General features: G+C 37.3%; 1 protein-coding gene across 2 annotated transcripts in view; it reads left to right on the forward strand.

Moving 5' to 3' along the window:
• The window catches only part of NR3C2 (nuclear receptor subfamily 3 group C member 2), a 333454-nt gene that overhangs the window by 222206 nt on the left and 88684 nt on the right, over window positions 1-22564 (forward strand). For both annotated transcript variants that reach the window (XM_029940345.1, XM_029940341.1), the window contains exon 4: window positions 11563-11679. In XM_029940345.1, coding sequence (XP_029796205.1) covers window positions 11563-11679 — 117 coding nt within the window. The remainder of the gene's footprint in view (window positions 1-11562; window positions 11680-22564) is intronic.

The raw sequence follows: 22564 nt of genomic DNA on the forward strand, positions 1-22564 counted from the left end.
TCAGCTGCAAGAATCATCAGGACATTGTGGCTGATTGAATATTCAGGATTGCAGGGGTTTGCAGGGAGGTAGGTGGGATATAGATCAAGTGTGACCATGAAGCTTCTAGTTCCAACAGCTGGTTGTAGTTTACCAGTGCGGGAACATAGAAGGCACATTATGTTTGGTTTGTGAACATGGAGGATTTCAAGTGTCAGAGACGCTCAGGTGGGCATGCCTACTCAGTTAGGTGGATGTGTGGGTGTGAAACCTAGAAGAGAGGGCCCAGAAGCCCTTGTAGTGTTGACAGCTCCCTGGATGGCCTCTGGTCACCAGAATGTGTAGATGTAGCTTGTTCCTTCTCTGGACCCCTGTCTTCCTGGGCTTCAGCTGACCAGACCAGTTGCCTCCTGCATATGTAACTGTGCCTGTAGTTCCCTGCCCCCATCCTCTGCCTCAGATGTCTGTATTCCTGTCACCTCTGTGTTTCAAATCCATAGTATTCATCCAGGCTTAACCTCGGATGCTTGCTTTCTGCATAAACTCTTCCTCATTCCTCTCTTTCCAGTATAATCACTTTCTTCTTTAAACTCGTACCTCATCAGAGGCATCTGGGTGGCTCAGTTGGTTAAGCATCCAACTCTTGGTTTCAGCTCAGGTCATTCTCTCATGGATTCCTGAGTTCAAGACCCACATCAGGCTCTGTGCTGACAGTGCAGAGCCTGCTTGGGATTCTCTCTCTCTTCTCTCTCTGCCCTTCCCCAAATCATGCTGTCTCTGTCTCTCTAAAAATAAATAAACTTAAAAGAAAAGTCATACCACATCAATCCCACATGATTTATCTTGTTTCCCCAGCCTCATCCACTCTCTATGTTTTGCCTTTAATATCTGTGCCTACTTACTTTTAAGAGTCTTGATATTGAGTAATACTGGAAAACAGATGAAGCAGATGAGGAGCAACAGACAAAGAGAATGTAACTTTCCAGAGTCTTCTACCACTCTTAAGGTCTTGGGCCACAGTCTAGAATCCTTAACTAAGTTGCAGACAGACCAGAATCCCAAAGTTTTGTCCTGTGTTTACCCTAAGGGTATCTACCACTCACCACTGTCACATCCTTGCCAGCTTGTTGAGAAAGTCAAGGCTTGAAGACAAGGTCAGAGCTGAATGGTATTTGTCTTGTTTCAAATGGTCTCTTTTCATCTACAGGTCTTCCTTACTCAGTGGTGATATTCTCTTCCCACAGGAAGTTCTTTGCTGACGTATTTAATTAAGAATTGGCTATGTTTATTCTCAGTTTTTACCTTGGGCCTGGCTTTGTGCTTCTTATATTAATTGAATCCATCTGACAGTCTAAAAGCAGGTGTTATTGTATCCGTGTCATAGATCAGGAAACTGAGGCTCAGAACAGGTCAAGCAAAGTGGCCAATAGTCTCACAGTTCCCTATTGACTGAGGGAGGGTTGGGAGCCAGGTGTGTCTGGTTACAAAGCTATGCCCTTCCCACTATTCTCCTCCCTCCCGCCTTCCATGTTTCCACTCTTTCCCTTCTAGCATTATTGATGCTTTAAGGCAAGACCCATATGTCATCCAATCTGTATTTTCTCATTTGGGACCAGCCCAAGTACAACAAAAACTTGGTTCTTGATTTCAAAGTAATTGAAAATTGTACAAGACAATTTCTTTGAATTCAGTAACTTTTTAAATAATGACATTAAGTTTTAGGCACTTACTGAATTATTCTATAGTTAAAAGCAATATCATAGTTGAAAACAATAGGAAAAAATGGACACTTTTTGATTTTTTTAGTTTTTGAACTCAACATTGTGTTCTAAAGTTCATGGGCGTTTTCTCTTTGATTTTTGTATTTCTGGTTTCTCTGCAAACCTGTGAATTTATATTACATATGTACTAATTAAACTTCCTGGTACCCTCTTCACATTTACTGTAACACTGGTGGCTTTCTGTTTGCTAAAATGACTCCCTTTTCTCCAAAAAGCTGCTACTTCCTCAGGCAGGAGGTACATTGAACTAGTCCACACAGATGGATGAGTGACTAAAGTTCCCTGAGCCCTACTAAACAGATTTTCATTTTTAAAACAAGACACTTTTAGATGCAAATGGCTCTATAATGGCTACAGTTAAAGGCAACCAAGGAACTTCAGTGACACCTGATGTGGGTCTCCTGGGCGAATTACTTAGGACCTAGGACACCAAGAAAGACACATCCCTGGTGGGATTGTGACCCTGGTTTAAGTTTTGCCTTTCATAGAACTCTCTGCTGCTTCCTTGCAAATCCTCAGAGCTCTTTTTCTCAGTGGTGTGTGTGTGTGTGTGTGTGTGTGTGTGTGTGTGTGTGTTTGTGTGAGAGAGAGAGAGAGAGAGAATCTGAAAGGTATGATGCTGGAGATGAGACAGAAAAGATTTATATGCATAGGTCTTTTGTAAGCTAGTTACCTAGAAGCCAGCATGCCTTCTGTGAACAATCATAACTGCTGATTTGTCTATATATACAACACGCTATATGAATGTGTACATTCTGTATGTTGTAAATTATTTAATTTCTCAGTATGATTACATTTTTTCATTGATTCTTTTATTCAGTAGTGACGATGGGCCAGGCAGTATGCTGTTTGTGCTATATCTCTGTTTTCTCCATTAGCTGGTAGACTAATTCTTTGCAGAGCCTCATCGAGTGTCATAGATGGATGGTCAGCAATTTTGTACAAAACTTTTATTTTAAAGAACTATTTTTATGAATCTTCAAGTCATATCCCATATACTTTAAGCTTCTATTTCCCTGTGTGTTATGGAAATATACGTTTTTTTCCTTCAGAGTATCCATTACAATGCTTGCTACCAACTAGCCAGATGGAACATTCTCTAAATTTATATGGGTAAAAATAATCTATTTGATAATTGTGGGACATTTGCATTTCCCACATAAGTTTTTAATTTCTTTCCTTTTTTTTCAGTACAAATTATTGAGTACATGTGCATATGAGTGTACTATCATTGATAAAATAGGCTATGGGTGTTTGGGCTTTGGGGTGGTCACTGGAAAACATTCTTTATTAAAACTAGTCCATAGATGCTTATATTCTTCTAAAATAAAAGAAATGTATTACCCACTGGTATCTTCTTATTAACATTTTTGAAAAGTTCAGCTGTTTATGGAAAGGGCCCTCAACATCATCTATAGAAGTTAATTTGTCCCTCCCCCCAAAAAGGCAGTAATATAAATCTAACACTTCAGAGAAGAACTAATATAGAGGCTGGATTTTATGTTCTTATTTCCCCTTCATGGAGGTAGTCTTCACTGAGGTTCCCCATCTGTTTCCAGCTCTTTGCCTTCTGGGCACAAGGTAGGATTCCAATTCATGCCTCCTTTGTTGTTGAGTGGGATCATTGGACTAGATCTGAGCCATGAATAATGAGTCGACCTTTCTGGGCTGGAGCATCAGGTTTCCTAAGTCAACTTCTATATCCTCTATGCCATGAGACTCAAAATATTTAGTGTGATGGCTCCTCAATCAGCCTGGGGCCCAAGATGAGAAGACATGGAACAGAATTCCCAGGCACAGTCTATCTGCTGTTGACTAATTCATTAATCTTTACAAAGAACCACCTTTTGGTTTTGTTGATTTTTTTTTTGCTTGTCCTTGCCAATGATTTCTACACTATATTGCATTTCTTCTATTTTGGGGGGGGTTTAATTTTTATTCTAGCATCTAAAGGTAGAATCATAGATCATCAATTTTAAATATTTTTTCTAATATAAGTATATAAAGCTAAAAATTCTTTTGTGAGTACTATAGCTGTATTCAACAAATTCTGATATGTTGAATTTTCATTATCATTCAGTTTGAAATACTCAGTAATTTCCATTTTGATCTCTCTTTTGTCCCATAAATTGTTTAGATGGGTATTGCTTAATTTTTACATAATGTGGGGCTTTTTTAAAGATATTTTGTTATTGATTTCTCATTTAGTTCCTTTTTGGTCAGAAAACATACTATGCATGATTTTGATCTTTTTAGAAGTTGACACTGTTTCATAGCTTAGGATATGCTCAATCTCACCAAATGTTCCCTGAGCACTTGAAAAGAACATGTGTACTGTGTAATTGTGTGACCAAATGTTAATTAGGTCAGGTGTTTGATAATACTGTTCAAATCTTCTGTATCTTTACTGTTTCTCTAGATAGTGGTTCTGAGAAATTGTTACTGAGAGATGGGTTCTTAAATCTCCAACTGTGATTTTGGATTTATCTTGTTTCCTTTTAGTTTTGTCAATTTTTGCTTTATGTATTTTGAAATGGTGCTCTTTGATGCATTTTATATTTAGGATTATTATTTGTCCTTTTAATCATCATGGAATGATTTTGTTTCTTTGGTGATACTCTTTGTCTTGAAATCTACTTTGTCTGATTTTAATATAGCTATATCAGCTTTATTATACTGCATTTTACATTGCATATATTTTCTCATCTTTTAACGTTCAACCTGCCTGTGCCTACATACTGAAAATGTATCTTAACATATATTTCAATCATCTTTTAATCCAGCCTACCATCTTTGACATCTAATCAAGGTGTTTAGGCCATTTATATTTAGTGTAATTATTTGCCATATTAGATTTATATCTGTTATCTTGGTATTTGTTCCCTCTGTTATTTGTTCCCTTGTTTTTCCTTTTCTTTACTTTTTGGCTTAGATGCATTTTAGTATGCCATTTTATATCTCTACCATCCTTTGAGGCCATACTTCTTAGTGTTATTATTCTAGTGGCTGCTTCATGGCAGTCTTCCAGACATTAATATGCATTAGAGTCACCTGAAGTGTTATTATAAAAGACAGATTTCTAGGTCCTACCCCAGAGTTTCTGAGTTAGTAAGTCTGAAGTGGGGCCTATGAATTTAAATTTAAATTTCTGATAAGTTCTTATGTGATATTGATGTTGCTTATCCAAGAATTATAAGATATACTCTTGTTGTCTACCTTGAATCAATTTTAAGTATACCATTTTAAGTATAATATAAGAAACTTAAGAGCAGTAGAATTTCATTTATATACCTCCTTCTTTGGGCTATGTTCTCAGATATTTCACTTGTACATATTTTATAAATCCCATAATAAATTTTTATTATTTTTTTCTTTAAACAATCATTTCACTTTTAAAGAATTTTAAAGAAAGAAAATTTCTCTTACATTTTACCATTCATCATTTCCAGTTCTTGCCTTTCTTTTTGATACATCCCAATTTCTATCTGGTATCATTTTCTTCCAGCAAAAAAACTTTTTTTTTCATATCTTATAATGTAATTCTATTAGCAACAAATTCCCTTAGCTTTAGTTTATCCAAAAATGTCTCTATTTCACCTTGATTTTGAGAAATGTTTTCATTGGTTATTCTGAAATGATGGTCATTAAAGATATGTTGTTTTCTCTCCTCGATTGCTTTGATATGAAATCGGATATTATTCTTTTCCTTGTTTCTTTTTATATAATGTAATTTGTTTTTGGCTCTGGCCACTTATAATTATTTTTATATTTGGTTTTCAGCAACCTAACTATATTGTGCCATAATTCTCTTCTTTGTATTTATGTTTTAAAGGGGGCATTTGCTGAGCTTTCTAGATTTGTAAACTTTCATATAGTTTTCTGACCCATTTTTTTTCTCCTTCTGGGACTCCAGCTGCACACATATTAAATTACTTAATGCTGTCCTACAAGCTGTTTATGCCTTTTTCATTTATATTTTAATCTTTTCTCTTTATGCTTTCGTTGAGACTATTTATATTTCTTTAATTTCAATAACCCATTTGTGTTTAGTACCTGATATATTATTAATTCTAACCAATAAAAATTTTATTTTAGATACTATATTTTTAAGTTCTTGGGTATCCATTTGTTTTTATTTGTTTTATAGCTTCCTAATCTCTTCTGCTAGTTCACAATTCTTAACTCCTATTAATCATATTTTCTTATACAATCTAACATAACAGTTTTTAAATCCTTATTTGTTAATTCCAACCTCTGGGTCTGTTTCTACTGACTAATTTTTCTGTTGACCTTGGTTCATATTTTTGTTTTTTAAGTATTTCTTATAATTGTATTCTAGACTTTCTGGAAAATCCGGATTCTGTTACATTTCCCTGAAGAGTATTGGGTTTTGTTCTAGTAGTCAATTAAATAACTGACAGATCACCTTGAACTCATAGCCATTGCTTTAAACTTTTTTAAGCTAGGGCGCCTGGGTGAGCATCTGACTTTAGCTCAGGTCACAATCTCATAGTTCATGAGTTTGAGCCCATCATCTGGCTCTCTGCTGTCAGCACAAAGCCTGCTTTGGATCTTCTATCCAGCTCTCTCTCTCTGCCCCTCCCCTGCTGTTTTGTTCTCTTTCTCTCTCTCTTTCTCTCTTGAAATAAATAAACTTAAAAAAAAAAACATTTTTAGGGTAGTCTATTTTGTCTGTGCCTTTAACTGTAGGGTAAATGCCTCAATCCTGCAATATAGTATTTCCTCCTAAGGCAGGGACCTTCTAGAATTTCAATAGAAAGCCTGAGATATTTAGTGAGTCCTGATTTAGTGGGATTCAGACTTTTTGTGATGGGCAGCAGCCAAAATAATCTGCTCAGCCCTTTCAACTTCAAATTCTTTCACCCCTGGACTCTTTGGAGTTTCATGTTCAGTTTAGGGATCAGCCAAAAATTTGGAGAGCTAATGTGTACATTCTATCTCCCTCCAACCTCCCTTACCCCACTTCCCCGCGCCCACCATAATACGCTTCTCTGCCGAATAACTTTCTTCAATTTATGGCTGCTCTGGCAGTCCCCAAGTTTGTTCTCTGCCTTCTCAAGCCATTAAGACTCAGGATTTTGCTTGGTTTCTATCTACCAAGCACTGGGTAGAACACAAGGCTTTCAAAGAAAGAGCGAATCAGAGGTGAATCTTATCTATGGTGATTCTCTTTTTTTCGAGAGTCCATTTTCATCTAGTATCTGCCTGCTTTTGGTTGCTCCCCAGTGCCTTTAAATCTTTCTTTCTCTCCTTCCATGGACAGTTTGTAAGTGTTATTTATAGGAGGTTCATCTGATTCAAGCTCTTCTGCCACTACCAGCACTGGAATTTTTCCCATAATGGACATGTAATTTCAATGAGAAATCTCTGTTTCCTTTACCACCAAGATTTTTTCTTAACCACAGGATTATTCCTGTTGCTCTTACTCTTACAAAGAAACAGCTACTGATTTGCTTGAAGGCCACCTCTGAGAACTTTCAAATGGACTGCTAATAGTGTCCCCTACTTCTGTCTGCCTAGTATATCACCTTTAGATTAATGTTTTTAAAACACAGCTCTGGAGTTGACATATTGTAAGCAAGATTTTTCACTGACACCCTATAACCTGCTGAGTAAAATTTGAGTTCCTTAGTTTATCATCTAAAGCCTCCACTCCTGGGAGCCAGGTCCCCAGCTCCCTGGTTGGCTGCCCTGTCATAGCATCATAGTAGAAAATCATTTACCTGAAAAACCCTGGGATGTGACTTACTGAGGACTAACAATCTTAACACTAGGATAACACAGTGTTTAAATAGGGCATGATTAAAAGTTCTGTAAATCTTCTAGGTGCGTCTCTTGTTTTCATTGTGGATTTTGTTCTTGTTATTGTTACTTTCACATTTTATATAGATTCAGGGATGGGACATACATTACATATTTGTGTAGGTACAATTTAAATCTAATGTTTGCACACCTAAAAATATAGATGACAGGGAATTATCTGAAAATCCTTAAGACATTCCTGCAGCAGTCCCTTACATTGCTTCCATCCTATTTTTAGAAGATGAATTGGTGGCAGCAACCACACTGGTTGGTAGAAACCAAATACACAATTTCAGATATTACTGCAGGAAGGAAATTATCCTGCAGCTATTAATGCAACATGGATTTTAAGGTATGTTCACTTTTTTTGGAACCCTTATAGAAATAGCCCAGCTCAGCACGGAGCCTGCTTGAGATTCTCGCTGCCCCTTCCCCCTGCATGCATTCTCCTTCTTTTTCTCTCTCCCTCTTTCTCTCAAAATAAATAAATGAACTTAAAAAAAAGAAATATCCCAGCTTTTTGAAGTTTCTGTCTTTGAACACCCAAAGAAGAAAGTCTTCTAGTGTGTACATAAGGCAGTGATCATTTCTTATGCGTTTTTCATATGCCTACAATCTGAGAGACTTAGTCACATTTTATTGCACATTCACAGAAATGGAAAGAACCTCAGATTACCTCAACCCCTTATGCAAACGTTTGGCAGCTTTGCACACTTAGTAGGTTCCCAATGAATAGTTACTGAATTAAAACCAACTAAAGGGTACCTGGATGGCATAGTCGTTTAAGTGGCTGACTTTGGCTCAGGTCATGATCTCATGGTTTGTGAGTTCAAGCCCTTCATTGGGCTCCGTGCTGACAGCTCAGAACCTGCTTCAGATGCTCTGTCTCCCACTTGTTCTTGTTTGTTCCTTCTCTCTCTCTCTCAGAAATGAATAAACAAACATTGAAAAAAACAATTAAAATTACATTTAGTTTTCTTTTCGGACTTTAAAGTTTGTTCAATTCAATAGGAGTTATAGATAAAATCTATGGTTTTGTGTTCAAGTTCACACCATGGGAAAGGCAACACAAGTACGTGGTGCTGGTTTCCGGTGGAAACAGTGGCTGATAAAGTAGAATATTACTCATTCAAATAATGTTCCCTTGCTTATTGGTTCCAAAGAGCACTTTTAACATCCTGTTGCACCACCAGTAAATTATATTGCAACTTGATGTTTAAAAAAAGCCTGTGGCCTTAAGGTCCACGGATATTGTCAGCTTCCCTGAACTCTTCCAGTTTCACCATTTTGGGAAGCCACTTTACCAGTGCTAGCATGAATTTTGTCTTTTGAGTAAATAGCAATAATAATAATTGCCTTCTATATCATAGGGTTGTTGTAAAGCCTAAATAAGATAGTGTATAATAGGGCCTTCAATTTTTATTTTAAAAGTATAACCAATTACCTAAGATACTGTACAGCATCACAAAATGTTATATGAATCAGTTATGGTCTTTACCAATGGGTATTGATTGCCTTTGTATAATTCTCTATACCGACTTATATTCACTAAGAGTCTCCATTTTTTAAAAAAGTCATTCAAGTATAATAATGGTAGATTTTCATTTCTTCACTTTGATAGATTTCCCTATTCTAGTACTGTTTATTGTTCTTATTACTAAGATTTACCATAATGTTACCGAGAATGTGCTCTAGATTAAATTATTTTAATTATATTAGGCAACACATATTATTTTTATTGAGTATTTACTGTAATTTACTAAGTCTCAGCCAAGGGAGCATGAGACTCCTAGTCTGAAGGGAGTGCTTTAGAGCCTGTTCACTACTTTATAGTAATCAATGAAACTCCTTCTTTCCTTTAACTGCATGTTTTCAATGACCCATGATTCAGTTCTTGACCTCTTCACTTTTCAGTCTGTGCTCACTGTATGATTTCATCCAGTCTCATGGCTTAAAATAATGACCATAAACTGACTATATCTCCAGCCCAGATCTCTCCCTGATACCAGACCTGTGTATCTGTCAGCTTGACATGTCCATTTGGATACCTCTCAAGCATCTCAAACATAACACATCCAGAACTGAACTGGGGTAGTTTCCCATAAACCATGTGCTCTTAAATGGCAGTTCCATTTTCCCTAAGGTTCAGCCCAAGAGTCTTAATGCCTCTAACTCCCATTTCTCTCTGGCTTATCAGAGGATGCTAACAGTTCTACCTTTAAGATGCATCTAGACTCTGACCACTTCTCATCAGTGTCACTGCTGCTGTCACACTGACCAGACCCACCATCATCTCTCCCCTGGATTGTAGTGATAGCCTCCTGCCTCTGGTCTCCCTGCATCTCCCTGTGCATCTGTTGAGTCAATTGTCAACATAGCAGCCAAAGTAATCCTGCTAAATGTAAATCACATTGAGTCATTTCTCTGCTCGAAGCTTTATGTTACATTCAGAGTAAAAAAGTCCAAGTCTTAAATATGATCTTTACTATGGCCCTGTGTGATCTGATTCCTGTTAGCTCCTTTTCCTTATCTCTTACTTTCTGCTCCATCTTTCTGCTCTTCCACCCTTGGTGGTACCTTAAGCTTGCCAAGTATCCTCCCCAACCTTACCCCTGCCTCATTTGCTTTTCCCTCTGCTTAGTGTATTTTCTCCCCAAGATGTCCACACAGTACCTTTATTTCCTTCAGGCTTTTATCTATCTATCTATTTGTTTATTTTAATAAAAACTTTTTAATTCGGTTTTTGGATGTTGAGTTTTATGTTATTTTAAATTTTTTTAACATTTATTCATTTTTGAGAGAGAGAGAGAGGGAGGGAGGGTCGGGGAGGGGCAGAGAGAGACAGAAACACAGAATCTGAGCAGGCTTCAGACTCTGAGCTGTCAGCACAGAGCCTGATGCAGCTTGAACCCACGAGTGGTGAGATCATGACCTGAACCAGAGTCGGACGCTTAACCAACTGAGCCACTTAGGCACCCCCAGACTTTTATTTAAAGTATTGATGAGTGAGGTCTTTCCTACTCTTTTTTAACTATTAATAACCTCCTACATCCTCCCACATCTCCACCATGTTATATTGCCTCTTTTCATTTGCCCCCTAGCACTTAACTGTCCAACATTTATATATTTTACATAGTTACCTTGTCTGTTGACTGTCTCCTCTCAATTGAATGAAAGTTAATGATAGCATGGACTTCTGAATGTCTTTTTCATTGATATGTTCTCATTTTTTAAGGTTTTATTTATTTAAGTAATTTCTATACCCAAGATGGGGATCAAATTCATAACCCCAAGATCAAGAGTTGCATGCTCTTCTGACTGAGCCATCCAGGCACCTCTATTCTCAGTGTTTCTAATAGTGCCTGGTACCTAGCGGATGTTTAGTAAATTTTTGAAATAAATAAATGAATAATAGAGCTAGGCCACAATTTTACATTTTGCCAGCAGATGCCTCTCTCTAAGCATATTCCCCCATCTGAATGTTTGAAGTTACAGTTTGGTCCACAGCATGAAATAAACATTTACAGTTGTATAATTTGAAAGTCTTCTCACTGAAATCACACGTGTAAATGGTGGGCAGGCATAGCAGCTTAAACAACTGCCTTCGAATAATTCACTTTGTTGCTGCTCTGATGTCTGAATGAAAATTGCACCATTGCCTGTGAGGGCTTGTGCAGCTATCAAAAATTTCAGAGTAAGGGAACGTGGCTCTACATATATGAGAGTCTGTTGGAAATGAATGTAGTATTAATCCTATCTGTAATATAAAGTCTATTATGTTAAAGTGACTATGTTATGTCTATGTTATATTAACGTGACTATTCTTATGCCCATATTATCTGCAAATCATATTTCTCATCTATGTTTTCAAAAAATTTCAAGGCAAGAAAGATGAAGTTTCATATCCTGATTATACATATTAGTACTTTACATTAGTGTAGTAGTCTTTGTTTTAACAATTTTTATTGTTACTATTCAGGGCAACACAACTATTTATGTGCTGGAAGAAATGACTGTATCATAGATAAGATTCGACGAAAGAATTGTCCTGCCTGTAGACTTCAGAAATGTCTTCAAGCTGGAATGAATTTAGGAGGTAAGTCTTGTGTTTTTAATACAATAAAAAGTGTTAAGATGGAAACTCTGTGTAGTCCAAAAATTTAAGATGAAGTTAACATGGAGCAAAGATTTCTAAAAATCTTGTAAGTTCTATATTTGTGCTAAACCATTTTAGTATTTCTTTCATAGCAGGAGTTAAAAAGAAGTATGTTATGTGGCTGTAGTCCTAGTTTTCAACCCTGAGTTTGCGAAGGTTTCAAAAACTGGGAACAAAACCAAAACCAACAAACAAATGAAAGATTTTATATAAAACCATAACTATAACCATAACATAATAAACAGTTTTTACTGCAATGTCTGTTTAAAAATAAGCCCTATATGTGATAACATTAATCAGATATGAATTCATTCCTAACTCTTAAGAACAAATGTAATAAAGAAAGACCTGTATGTATAAATAAATAAATAAATAACTTTAGACTCAAAGGAGGATGCCAAAAGGGGGGTAGGATGGGTGGTGGGGGTGGCAAAAGACTTGAACCAAACACAAAAGTATACAATGTCCATGGATGGGAAGATTCAACTAAAGGTATAAGCTATGCTAAAGGTATCAGTTTTCTCTGAAATCATTTATACATGTAACACAATCCTAAGTAAATTACTAGTTGGTGATTCTAAGTTCTTAAAGAATAGGCAACAAAATTCTGGAAAAGATAAATAATAAGGGCAACTAGCTTTATCATATAATAAAACAGTGATATAACTATAGTCATTAAAATGGTCTGTTTAATTGTAAGATCAACAGAAAGTCAAGAAATAAAATAACATGAGGACATGAGGACTTTGTATGTAATAAATTTGGCATTCCAGATCAAAGGTAAAAGAATAAATTATTCAACAGAAATTATTGTGACAACTGGGAAACAATCCGGGAAATAAGAAACTGAATCCAAACTCATAATATCCACCCAAATGAATTGTAGTCTTTCAAAGTTTTAAACTTGAAAACATAACCACAGAAGTACTAAAAGAAAACATGGATATTTTTTTAATACTCTCCAAGTGGAGAAGACCTTTGTAAGTGTAAAACCAGAAGCTATGAAAGAAAAGAATTGAGGAAATCAATACTATTTATAAATCAAAAATTACTGCAAAGGTGAATAATACATAATAGACTGGGAAAAAGTACTTGCAACTTACAAAGGGTTTATTTCTTGCATGAAAAGCTCCTATAATTTCATAAGAAAAAGAAATTTCCTATAAAATGAGACTGAACAGAACAAGAATATGAACAGAATACTTATAGACAAAAGAAATACAGATGGTGCTTGAAACACATGAAAATATTCTCAGTCTAATCATAATAAGAGAAATGCGAATTTTAAATAGATATATTTTTTTTACAAATGGCAAAAATAAAACATTTTTATGATATGCTGTTTGATGATATAGAAATAAAGTAAAATTCAATGGTGATCTTATGCATTTGAGATGGAAGTATAAGGTGATACAGTCCCTATGGAGAGCAATTTAGCTATTTCAGTAAAATGGTAAAGGGTACATACCCTTTGACTCAGTAACTCCACTTTTAGGAATTTACCCTAAGTATATTTTTGCAATGTAAGAAACGATAAATTCATAAGCTAGTCATTATACCGTCATTGACCATCAGAAATACATTAAGTACTCAAGAACATTAAGTGTTCAAGATTGATTACATAAATTACAGGTACTCTTTAGACACTAATAAGAATAAAGGAATCTCCATAGGATTGATCTCCAAAATATTGTTTAGTGAAAAAAATCAGGTAGCAAAATAGGATGTTTTGTCACTACAAGTGGTATATCTATTTTTGAAAAGAATATATATTGAACATTTCTGGAATAGTATATAAGAAACAAGAGACTGGTCATGCTGGTTGTCTTAGGAGAAAGGATTGGGCAGCTGGGAAACAAGGATAGGAAGAATTATTGTCAGTGTATTCTCCAGGCCTTTGAATTTTGTATTCTGTTTAATGCGTGTGCTGTGTACACATGTTACCTATTTAAAAGAAATAAAGTCATTTGCTTTGATAAATTGAACCAATGGGCTGCTAGTCGGGACTGGGGAGTAAAATGGCAACACGGAGAGCAGAGAGACTTTTAGGAATCAGAGGAGGATGGACCATGACCAGCTGAGACTGCTCATGTCAGAGCGTGGCCCATGCGACACAATAGCTCAGCCAGAGAGGCTCTCGCTGGTTAAGAGTCTGGGCTCTGGAGGCAGATGGCCTGGGTGGGAACCCTCATCCTGCCACTTCCTGACCTGTGACCTCAAGCAAGCTGCCACCTTTCTGTGCCCGCGATCAGCATGTCTGCCTCATAGACTGTGATGTGGATGAAATGAGTCAGAGGAAAGAGAGCACTCAGTGCACGTGCAGTGGTGTGTGAGTGGGGGTCATGCTCATTGTGATTTCCATAGCGCTTTCACACATGATCTGAAAGATATTATTGCCCCGTGTTTTGGTAATGGTGAACCTCAGATGCCCAGACAGGCCAAGTGACTTGTCAGGAGATGCCACAGGCAGTGAACTGATGAAGCTAGGTCTTATATCCCTAGTCTCTTGGTCTGATGTTTCTAGTGACCACACTGTTCCCTTGTTCTGTTATCTGAATCAGTGCAAATGTGGCGTAAATCACCTTCTTAAGCACATGAGAGTCAGGAGAAATGAATCATTTAAAGTCTAGATGGCACAGAGCTACAGCCATTGGTTACAAAATAAACTCTAAATCAGTTTTGTAAAATCCAACATCTGAATCTAAATATACATACTACGACTGAAGTATCTTTTAAAGTATCTACATGTAAATTTTATATAACTTACAAATATTTACAAATATTGTAAAACTTTACTACACAAATATTACTATAAACATTATATAACTACATTCCCTAAAATGTAAGTACTACTGGTTACTATAAAATAACTAAATAACCCTATCTCTAATTCCCTACTTCATAGTGTTTGTTAAGAATTAACAGAGTTTAAAACAATTAACCAAGCTCATGTATAACCTTTAAAACCAGGTTTCTCACCCTCTGCAGGGTTGACATTTTGGGCCAAGTAGTTTTTCATAGTGAGGACCCATCCTCTGCATTAGGATGTCAACATCCCTGGTCTCTACCTACCAAATGCTGATAGTAGTCTCTTCTCCCCAAGTTGTGATAACCAAAAATGTTTCCAGACTTTGCTAAATGGACCCTGGGTGGCATTAAGACCCACTGGCTTAGCTATAATGATTAATAATTGTAAGCACTATTCACTTGTGAGGTATTTTCTGCTAGAATATAAATTCTATCAGGGGAAGGATTTTTGTCTATTTTGTACATTCCTTTTTCCCCGGTGACTAGAACAGTGCCTGGCACAAAGAAGGTGTTTTGTAGCCATTTATTGAATAAATTGAATGAATGATTAACCAGCATTTTGAAGGCTTCTGTGTTCTCAGCATTTTGCTAAGCCTTTATATGTGTCATCCTTTTTAAACTTCATGTAACATATGCAATACATACTTTTAATTTGTCCATTTTGAAAGTGACTTCGTGGAGACACAGAGATTAAAGAAGTGGCCTAGGGCCACAGGGCCAGGAAATGGCAGAGCCAGAACTCAAATCTCTGTTCCTGGCACCAAAGCCTGTACCCAGCGTCACTCTGCTGTATGGCATAGGTCCACTATTTGTAGGCTGGCATCTTTATTTATTATTTTTTTAATGTTTGTTGATTTTTGAGAGAGACAGAGTGCAAGGAGCTGGGAGGGGCAGAGAGAGAGGGAGACAGAGAATCCAAAACAGGCTCCAGGTTCTAAGCACAGAACCCCGTGCGGGCTTGAACCCACAAACTGTGAGATCATGACCCGAGCCGAAGTCAGACACTTAACTAGCCACCCAGGCGCCCCTGTAGAATTAGCATTTTTAAAATAGCCCAGATTCCCTCCTAATGGTGGCAGCGGCACCCTGCTTTTTTATTTGTGTCTGTAATGATCTGTAAGTGAGGTTTGGCACAGTACCCGATAGAGAATTCACATAGTTTGTTGTTGATTTCTGTATAAGGCGTGGGTTTTGGTAAAACATTTTACTAGAGAGAAAACATATTTTGAATCTTGAGGTCATTGAAAGTAGTGAGTCAAAAATGGGCAGAGTAGAAATTAATATTTATGAAAATACTCTTTTGGCTCAAGTTACACTTTAACCATTTCTGGCTCATAGATTAAGTCCTTAACTTTTGTTAACTGCCCAGTTTCAGTGACATATATTGTAATCTTTCTTTTTCTTTTATAATTTATTTTAAAGCCTTGCTTTTAGTTTCAATTTGGGCAATAAGAAATGCAAGCAATGTTTTCATATTCAAAAAGGATAATGTGAAGTTTAACCTTTTAATGTGAAGCAATTTTATGAATTACAAATGTGAGTTAAATGGAAACCTTTCTATACATGTTCCAATCTCACCCATTGTCCTAACAAAGCAGGGCTGCCCAGTTTGTTTTGATCCACCCTCTTCCCTGCTACCTCTCTTTGGGGATAAGGCAGCTGCCAACCCAGTGTAATATTTGGATGGCATTTTCTGTTGGTGAGTGATCATGACTCTGGGACCAAAATTAGCCTTCCCGTTCTGAAGACTTCAGGAATCCAAAATACTTGACAACAGTTTTTTTCCCCTAGCTTATCAGCTGGTTAGCATGTAATCCTGTGTCCTCACACTGGCCTCTACGTTCGAAAGTGGGAGGAAGGAAGAACAAGTCGATTTTTATTTCTCGGAAATTAAAGCCAGAAAACGTGCCTCTTCCCTTTTCTCTAGGCCCACTCCCTCCTTCCTACCGCAAGTACTATTCCTCTTCTTTAAAATCCTGTTGCGCCTTAGGCTGCATGCAAAGGAAAATATAGCAGAAGATGTGAGAATGTCAACAGAGAAATTGAAAGGAAAATAACAGCTTTTCTGGCCCCAAGCTGGGCCTGCCACGCTTGCTATAGCCCCTATCAGTAGATCTAAAAAAGTCTTGGTTCCATATGCATGAGAGTTTACTGCTTTGCATAGCTTTCTCCAAAGAATTAATCATTTTTAGATGCCAGGGTTCTGAAGAGGATGATCTATACATGTCTTTTAGATATTCTCCTAAAATATATAAAACAGCATTAAAGCCAAGTGGCCCTCAGACCAAGAATGAGTTTTGGGGGCATTTCACTTGACTGCACTCTGGCCATGCCCTATAGAGGAGATCCTCAAGGCTTTTCTATTCCAGTCCTCCCATTTACAGAAGAGGAACTTGGAATCTACAATCTTATCATTAGAGACTTTAAAAATGCAACGTAAGAATTCTCATTCCATTGTCTTTCCTCTTTTCCAGAGCACACCCCTCTTTTATTTCATTTTTCATTAAATAGGCTAAGTCCACTTTCACATTCCTTTAATGAAGGCTCTAAAATATTAAAATCTCACTTCCTGTGGCTTTAGAAATGTAGACTTTACAAAGCACAGGGTATTCCTAATTTGGGGGCCAGTGTACTTCCAGCACCTATCTGCAGCTTTCCTTAATGCCAACAATCACTTTCACTCGTTTTAACAGGAGGCTTCCTTTAAAGGGTGGCTCTATCAGCCAGGTCCCCCTTTTTCTCCTGGAATGGAACATGTCATGTGAAAAGAGAGAAGGATGTCAGATACAGGAAGCAGTAGCAACAGTAGACATCATGGTTGCTTTCTGGAGACAGAGAGAAGGCAGCTCGGTGAAAAAGGAAGGGGAGCGTAATGCTAATGCTAGCAGCATTCAAAAATACACTCTTGTATACTACTGATGAGGATTGAACCAAGGAGGAAAATCTGTAAATTAAAATTCATCCACATAATGCAATATTAATCAGCCAATAAAATTATGGCAATGAAAATTCATAGCAACATAGAATCTTTCTAAAAAAGGCAATAATGGAAAATTAGCTTGCAAAATTATTAAAAATTATTTAGGTTACTTTTTCAATGATGATAGCTATATAGGAAAAGACATGGAAGAGACAAGAGACCAAGGAAGAAATGTTCAAGTACCGTAAGTGGTTGTGTCAGTGAAGTATGGTGGGTTATATATAGATAAGGCTTTTCTTCTCTTGTTTCTAGATTTTTAAAAATAATATGGTACGTTTTATAATAAGACTTAAAATAGAGCTCACAACTTTGACTCAAAAGAAGGGAAACATAAAAATAATACTGCTACCGGGTGAAAGAGGTAAAGAATTCTACAGATAACCAAAGGAGTTTCCCTGAACAGGAAGGAGGAAAAGGAGGAGGGAGGCTACAGACATCAGTAAATCCGTCTCCTGCTGCGAAATGCTGTAAGACTGAAATGCAGAAGTGGGTGAAAAACAAAAGACCCAGAGATCAGAGAATGACAGAATCATAACTGATTCTCCAAGAAGAGGGATCTTTTCTACTTGAGGAAAATTGGCTTTACCTGCCAGCAGCTTGTGGTCACCTGCAAAACTCACACGTGGTGTGGGTCTGGTGAGGGAAATTACAGGATCATTGCCAGTGAAGAGTAGGTTTAATATCTGAAATCCAATAAGAAAAACAATTTTTATATCTTTAAGGGTCTCCTGAGGCAGGATATGCAGTAGTCTGTGGAAGTTTAGAAAGCCCAAGTGTACTGAGTTTTATGAAGAAATACCATTCCTTGGATGTTTTTTTCTTTCCAATTCCTCTTGCTTGGAGACAATAAGAATTTCAGTGGGACTTTTGAGCAGTAAATTGCAGGGGGAAATAACACGGTTTTATAAGTCAGTATGTTTTTTGAATCTTCATGTATAAGTTATACCATATTAATTGTCTTAGTGATATGACTTGAATTAAACAACTGGTATTTTCACCCTGTGAAATTTGATAGAGGAAAGTTCAGGATTGGTCCTGAAGCAGACAGAATGTCAAGATTTACTATTTTTCTTAATTTCTGAGGCATTTTTTTTCTTCCAAAGTTTAGCTATTATAATTTACAATCAGTATATGCATTTAATTTTTATTAGTTTTTTAACTCAATTTTATAATGGTGTCTTATTTGGTAACAGATGACATCTTAGAATGGAAGCAATAGAAACATTCAATTCAAGGTTCATCTGTCCCAAGAATATACATGTTAGTAGGCGCATACTCATGTCTGGGTGGGCTTACTCAGGTAGGCTGCTTTTCTTGGATCTTTTAAAATATATAACCCAGAGACATTGGGGAAATTGTGCTTGGTCTACAAAGACCCATTGTTGCTTCCGTGTGTCCTTTAACATTTTCATTTGCAGTCTGTCCTGGTAGGTTGTCATCCCTTCTACTTAATGGACAGGAGAGCTTAGCCTTTCTGACCTTTTGGGGCCAAGATAGCTTGTCACCAGCCCTTCTGATCTCCAGAGACCTGGCATCAGAGCCAGCCTCTCCTTCTAGGCACCACCTCGGTGCTGATGTACGTCCTCTTTAGGCTGGACTCCAGCAGCCTTCCAATTCCACACACTCAGTGCTATTTTCTCTAATGCATAATTGTTTTCTGACTCCTTGGTAAACTATGGGGAGCTTCTGTTTTTGCTTTGTTCGTGGTGCTTCATTTTGTTGCACTCTTTGAAAAGTTACCTCAGATAATAGAGGTTTTTTAACTTTTTAAAAAATGTTTATTTTTGAGAGAGAGAGAATCAGAGACAGAGTGTGAGCGGGGGAGGGGCAGAGAGAGAGGGAGACACAGAATCCAAAGCAGGCTTTATGCTCCAAGCTGTCACCACAGAGCCCAACGTGGGGCTTGAACTCACAAACCATGAGATCCTGACTTGAGCCAAAGTTGGATGCTTAACCAACTGAGCCACTCAGGTACCCCAGATGATAGAATTTTATTATAAGAATGTTAATAATTTCACAATTAGCCTTTGGGGAATACTGTAGCAGGTTTCTAATTTCTAGGGCTTTCATTTAGATGTTTCCCCCTCTTTTTATGGTTTCTCTTCAAGCAGGAAGCTCTCTCCTCCCTCGTTGATGTTTTTGGTTACTCATTATTTTCACTATACTTGTCTCTGGGCACTGCCTTTGTACCCCCTCAGCTTCATTGTCATCTGAGTGTCCTGGAGTCAAACTTCCCAAGAGAGGTTCTGGGCTGATTGGTTGATGAACTATCAGAATGGAGCTTCTGATTGGGTGGAATCCTCCAGAGGATGTGGACAAATGGCTGCCTGTGCCTCTGCTGCCCCCACCTTCCCCAGCTGGTATGGCAGGTTATAGATCCCTGTGCTGCACAGCTTGACATCTTTGACAAGCAACATTTTGATCCCATTTTTCAGAAAGGACCTATAAGCATAGATAGCAATTAGAGTGTGGTAGACTCAGTGTAAACTCATAAGTTACAATTATCTGTTAATTGTAGAGAATCCCTTAAATCATAGTAATTTTTTCAACACCCTGACTTTTATTCACATGTTATACATTATCCATATATTTAAAAGTAAAACATTTGTTTTTAGCAAGCAAATTGGCAAAGGAAAACAATAACTCTTCATGATCTTAGAAAAGAACTACTAAGGCTTTATTTGGGAGTTCAGGGTTTTTGATATAGCTATTCAGAAATAAAAACACACAAACCAAAACACATTCACATACAACATAAATAAAGCAAATCTTAATTTAAAAAAATCACCAATTAATGTGTACAGTAGACATTTTCTTGTAAAACATCTCTATACTCATATTGTTCTCTGTCCCTACACGCCACACTCTGTACAAGGGATGAGCTCTAGGGTCATGGACTGATAGGGAATGAGGGCTAAGGAAATATTAGGGAAGAAGATGAAACCACTTAAAACCAGGCATTGTAGGTTTCCCATACTCAGTCAACTTAGAAAGGGTGCTCAGTCATTGTAGCTAAAATTCCTGGCTGTTCTCTAGGATTCTTTGTACCATCTACCTCAAATTCTGATTTCCTACAGTGAAAATTATTGAATTCATTTACTTTTAATTAACAGGTGTGTCCACTAAGGAATACAACTTAATCTTTTTTCATTTGAAAACCTGGAGACTAATGATCATCTGCTTGTTGGCTTTCTAAATAAATACTTTCTTGTTCCCATCTTCACAGTCAAATGTTGTGATTGTGAAGGTGGGGAGAGGAGGCTATTTATGTTGCAATAAAGTCTTCTATTCTCACCTCTAGGACGTACAGAAAACCATCCAGCTAACTTGCTAACAGCCCTTCAGCCTTCAGTAGTAAATATGTATGATATTTAATATCATTAGTATCTGTTAAGATGATGATTTTTCTGGCACAAACAACTTCCTTTTAAAGGCTAACCCAATTCTAACAGATTTTTTAAAATATTTTTATTGATTTGTCAAATTATACATACTTGCTACAGCGATTAATAAAGGAAAGTAATAGTTTTCTGCAGTATATTGAGGGAATAAAGATGAAAGAAGAGTCAAGACATTTGCCGAGCACTTTATTTACTAATGAAAAAATAATGATTTACATTTTGTCAGGGAGGCTCTTAAAAGCTGAACTAGCAGAGCTAATAAAAATGTTTTCTTCAGAATGTGCTGCTTCATTATTTTGAAAAGAAGATCTATCAACAACAATATACGGCAGTTGCTGAGTTAGGTCATAGAAGTCAGAAGCTCCAAAATGTAATTGTGCTCTATTTCTCCTTCAGTGTTTGTATAGGATTTGTTTTGAAGGATGATAATATGAAATACATTTAAATAGTGATGAAGATAAGCAGTTGCTCTGTTACCAGATAATTATTCTTTGATGTTAAGATTAATTTACCTTGTATAGGAGGGAATCATACTGTTGCAAAAGTGCATCTCTGATGAACCCGTTCATTGATTCCTTCAGCAAATATCCATCACATGCCTCTGAAATTCCAGATGTCACCCATGATGTAGCAGAGACCTAATCTTCAAGAATGAAGACATTTAATTTGGACCCAATAAGCATTAAAAATTGCAGCAGGGTACTTAAAAACACCCTCAGTGTTGACCGTGGCCTAAATCCCTAGAGTTCTTTCTCTTCGCCTTAGAGTGGTATCCACAGCTTCTTGACCTGTATTGTTCAAAGTGGCGGCTCTTCAGAATGACTTCCCATGACTCTGTCCCTCAATATTTGGTTGGTTCATCGTGCCTGGTTGCTTCCCATGTACGTTGATGCCACCAAGTGCCCCTGTGGCATCGGCTAGTGCTTGCATGAGACACTGTCCACAGCTCCTTCCTGACTGCACACCACCCCAGTTCCAACCACAGCATCTGTCTGGAAACAGAACTCTTCACTTCTTGTTACTCCTTGAACTCAAACTGTGAGCATCAGCGCTTCACATTCTTGCTGAAAAATTGAACTTTACTATGAAGATTTCTGGCTACCTTAGAGGTTTCTGAGTCATTTCCAGTCTGGGGACAAATCAGACAGCTGTGATGGGTCTCCTCGGAACATGTGCCATGTTTTTGTCTCTTGTCTCTCCTATAACAGAATCTAGAAACGTCTATAAAGAAAGGCTGGAACTTCGGGAACCACTGTCTAGCAGGTTTCTCTCAGCGCCCATCAGTTCTTGAACCACCGTAGTGTGTTACAGTTTCCCTTAGAAACTTCAGAACTCACCTGAAGCAATGGCCTGAGAATTCAGGAGACAAACTTTTGTGAATGATATTTAATGTTTTTATTCTTGAAGACTTAAAAAAATTTTTTTTCATGTTTTTAATTTATTTTTGAGAGACAGAGAGAGACAGGGCAAGCAGGGGAGGCTCAGAGAGAGAGGGAGACACAGAATCTGAAGCAGGCTCCAGGCTCTGAGCTAGCTGTCAGCACGGAGCCCAACGCGGGGCTCAAACCCATGAACCAACAGTGAGATCATGATCTGAGCTGAAGCCGGGACGCTTAACTGACTGAGCCACCCAGGT

Source organism: Suricata suricatta, chromosome 1 (assembly GCF_006229205.1).
Source record: "Suricata suricatta isolate VVHF042 chromosome 1, meerkat_22Aug2017_6uvM2_HiC, whole genome shotgun sequence".
Taxonomy (NCBI): domain Eukaryota; kingdom Metazoa; phylum Chordata; class Mammalia; order Carnivora; family Herpestidae; genus Suricata; species Suricata suricatta.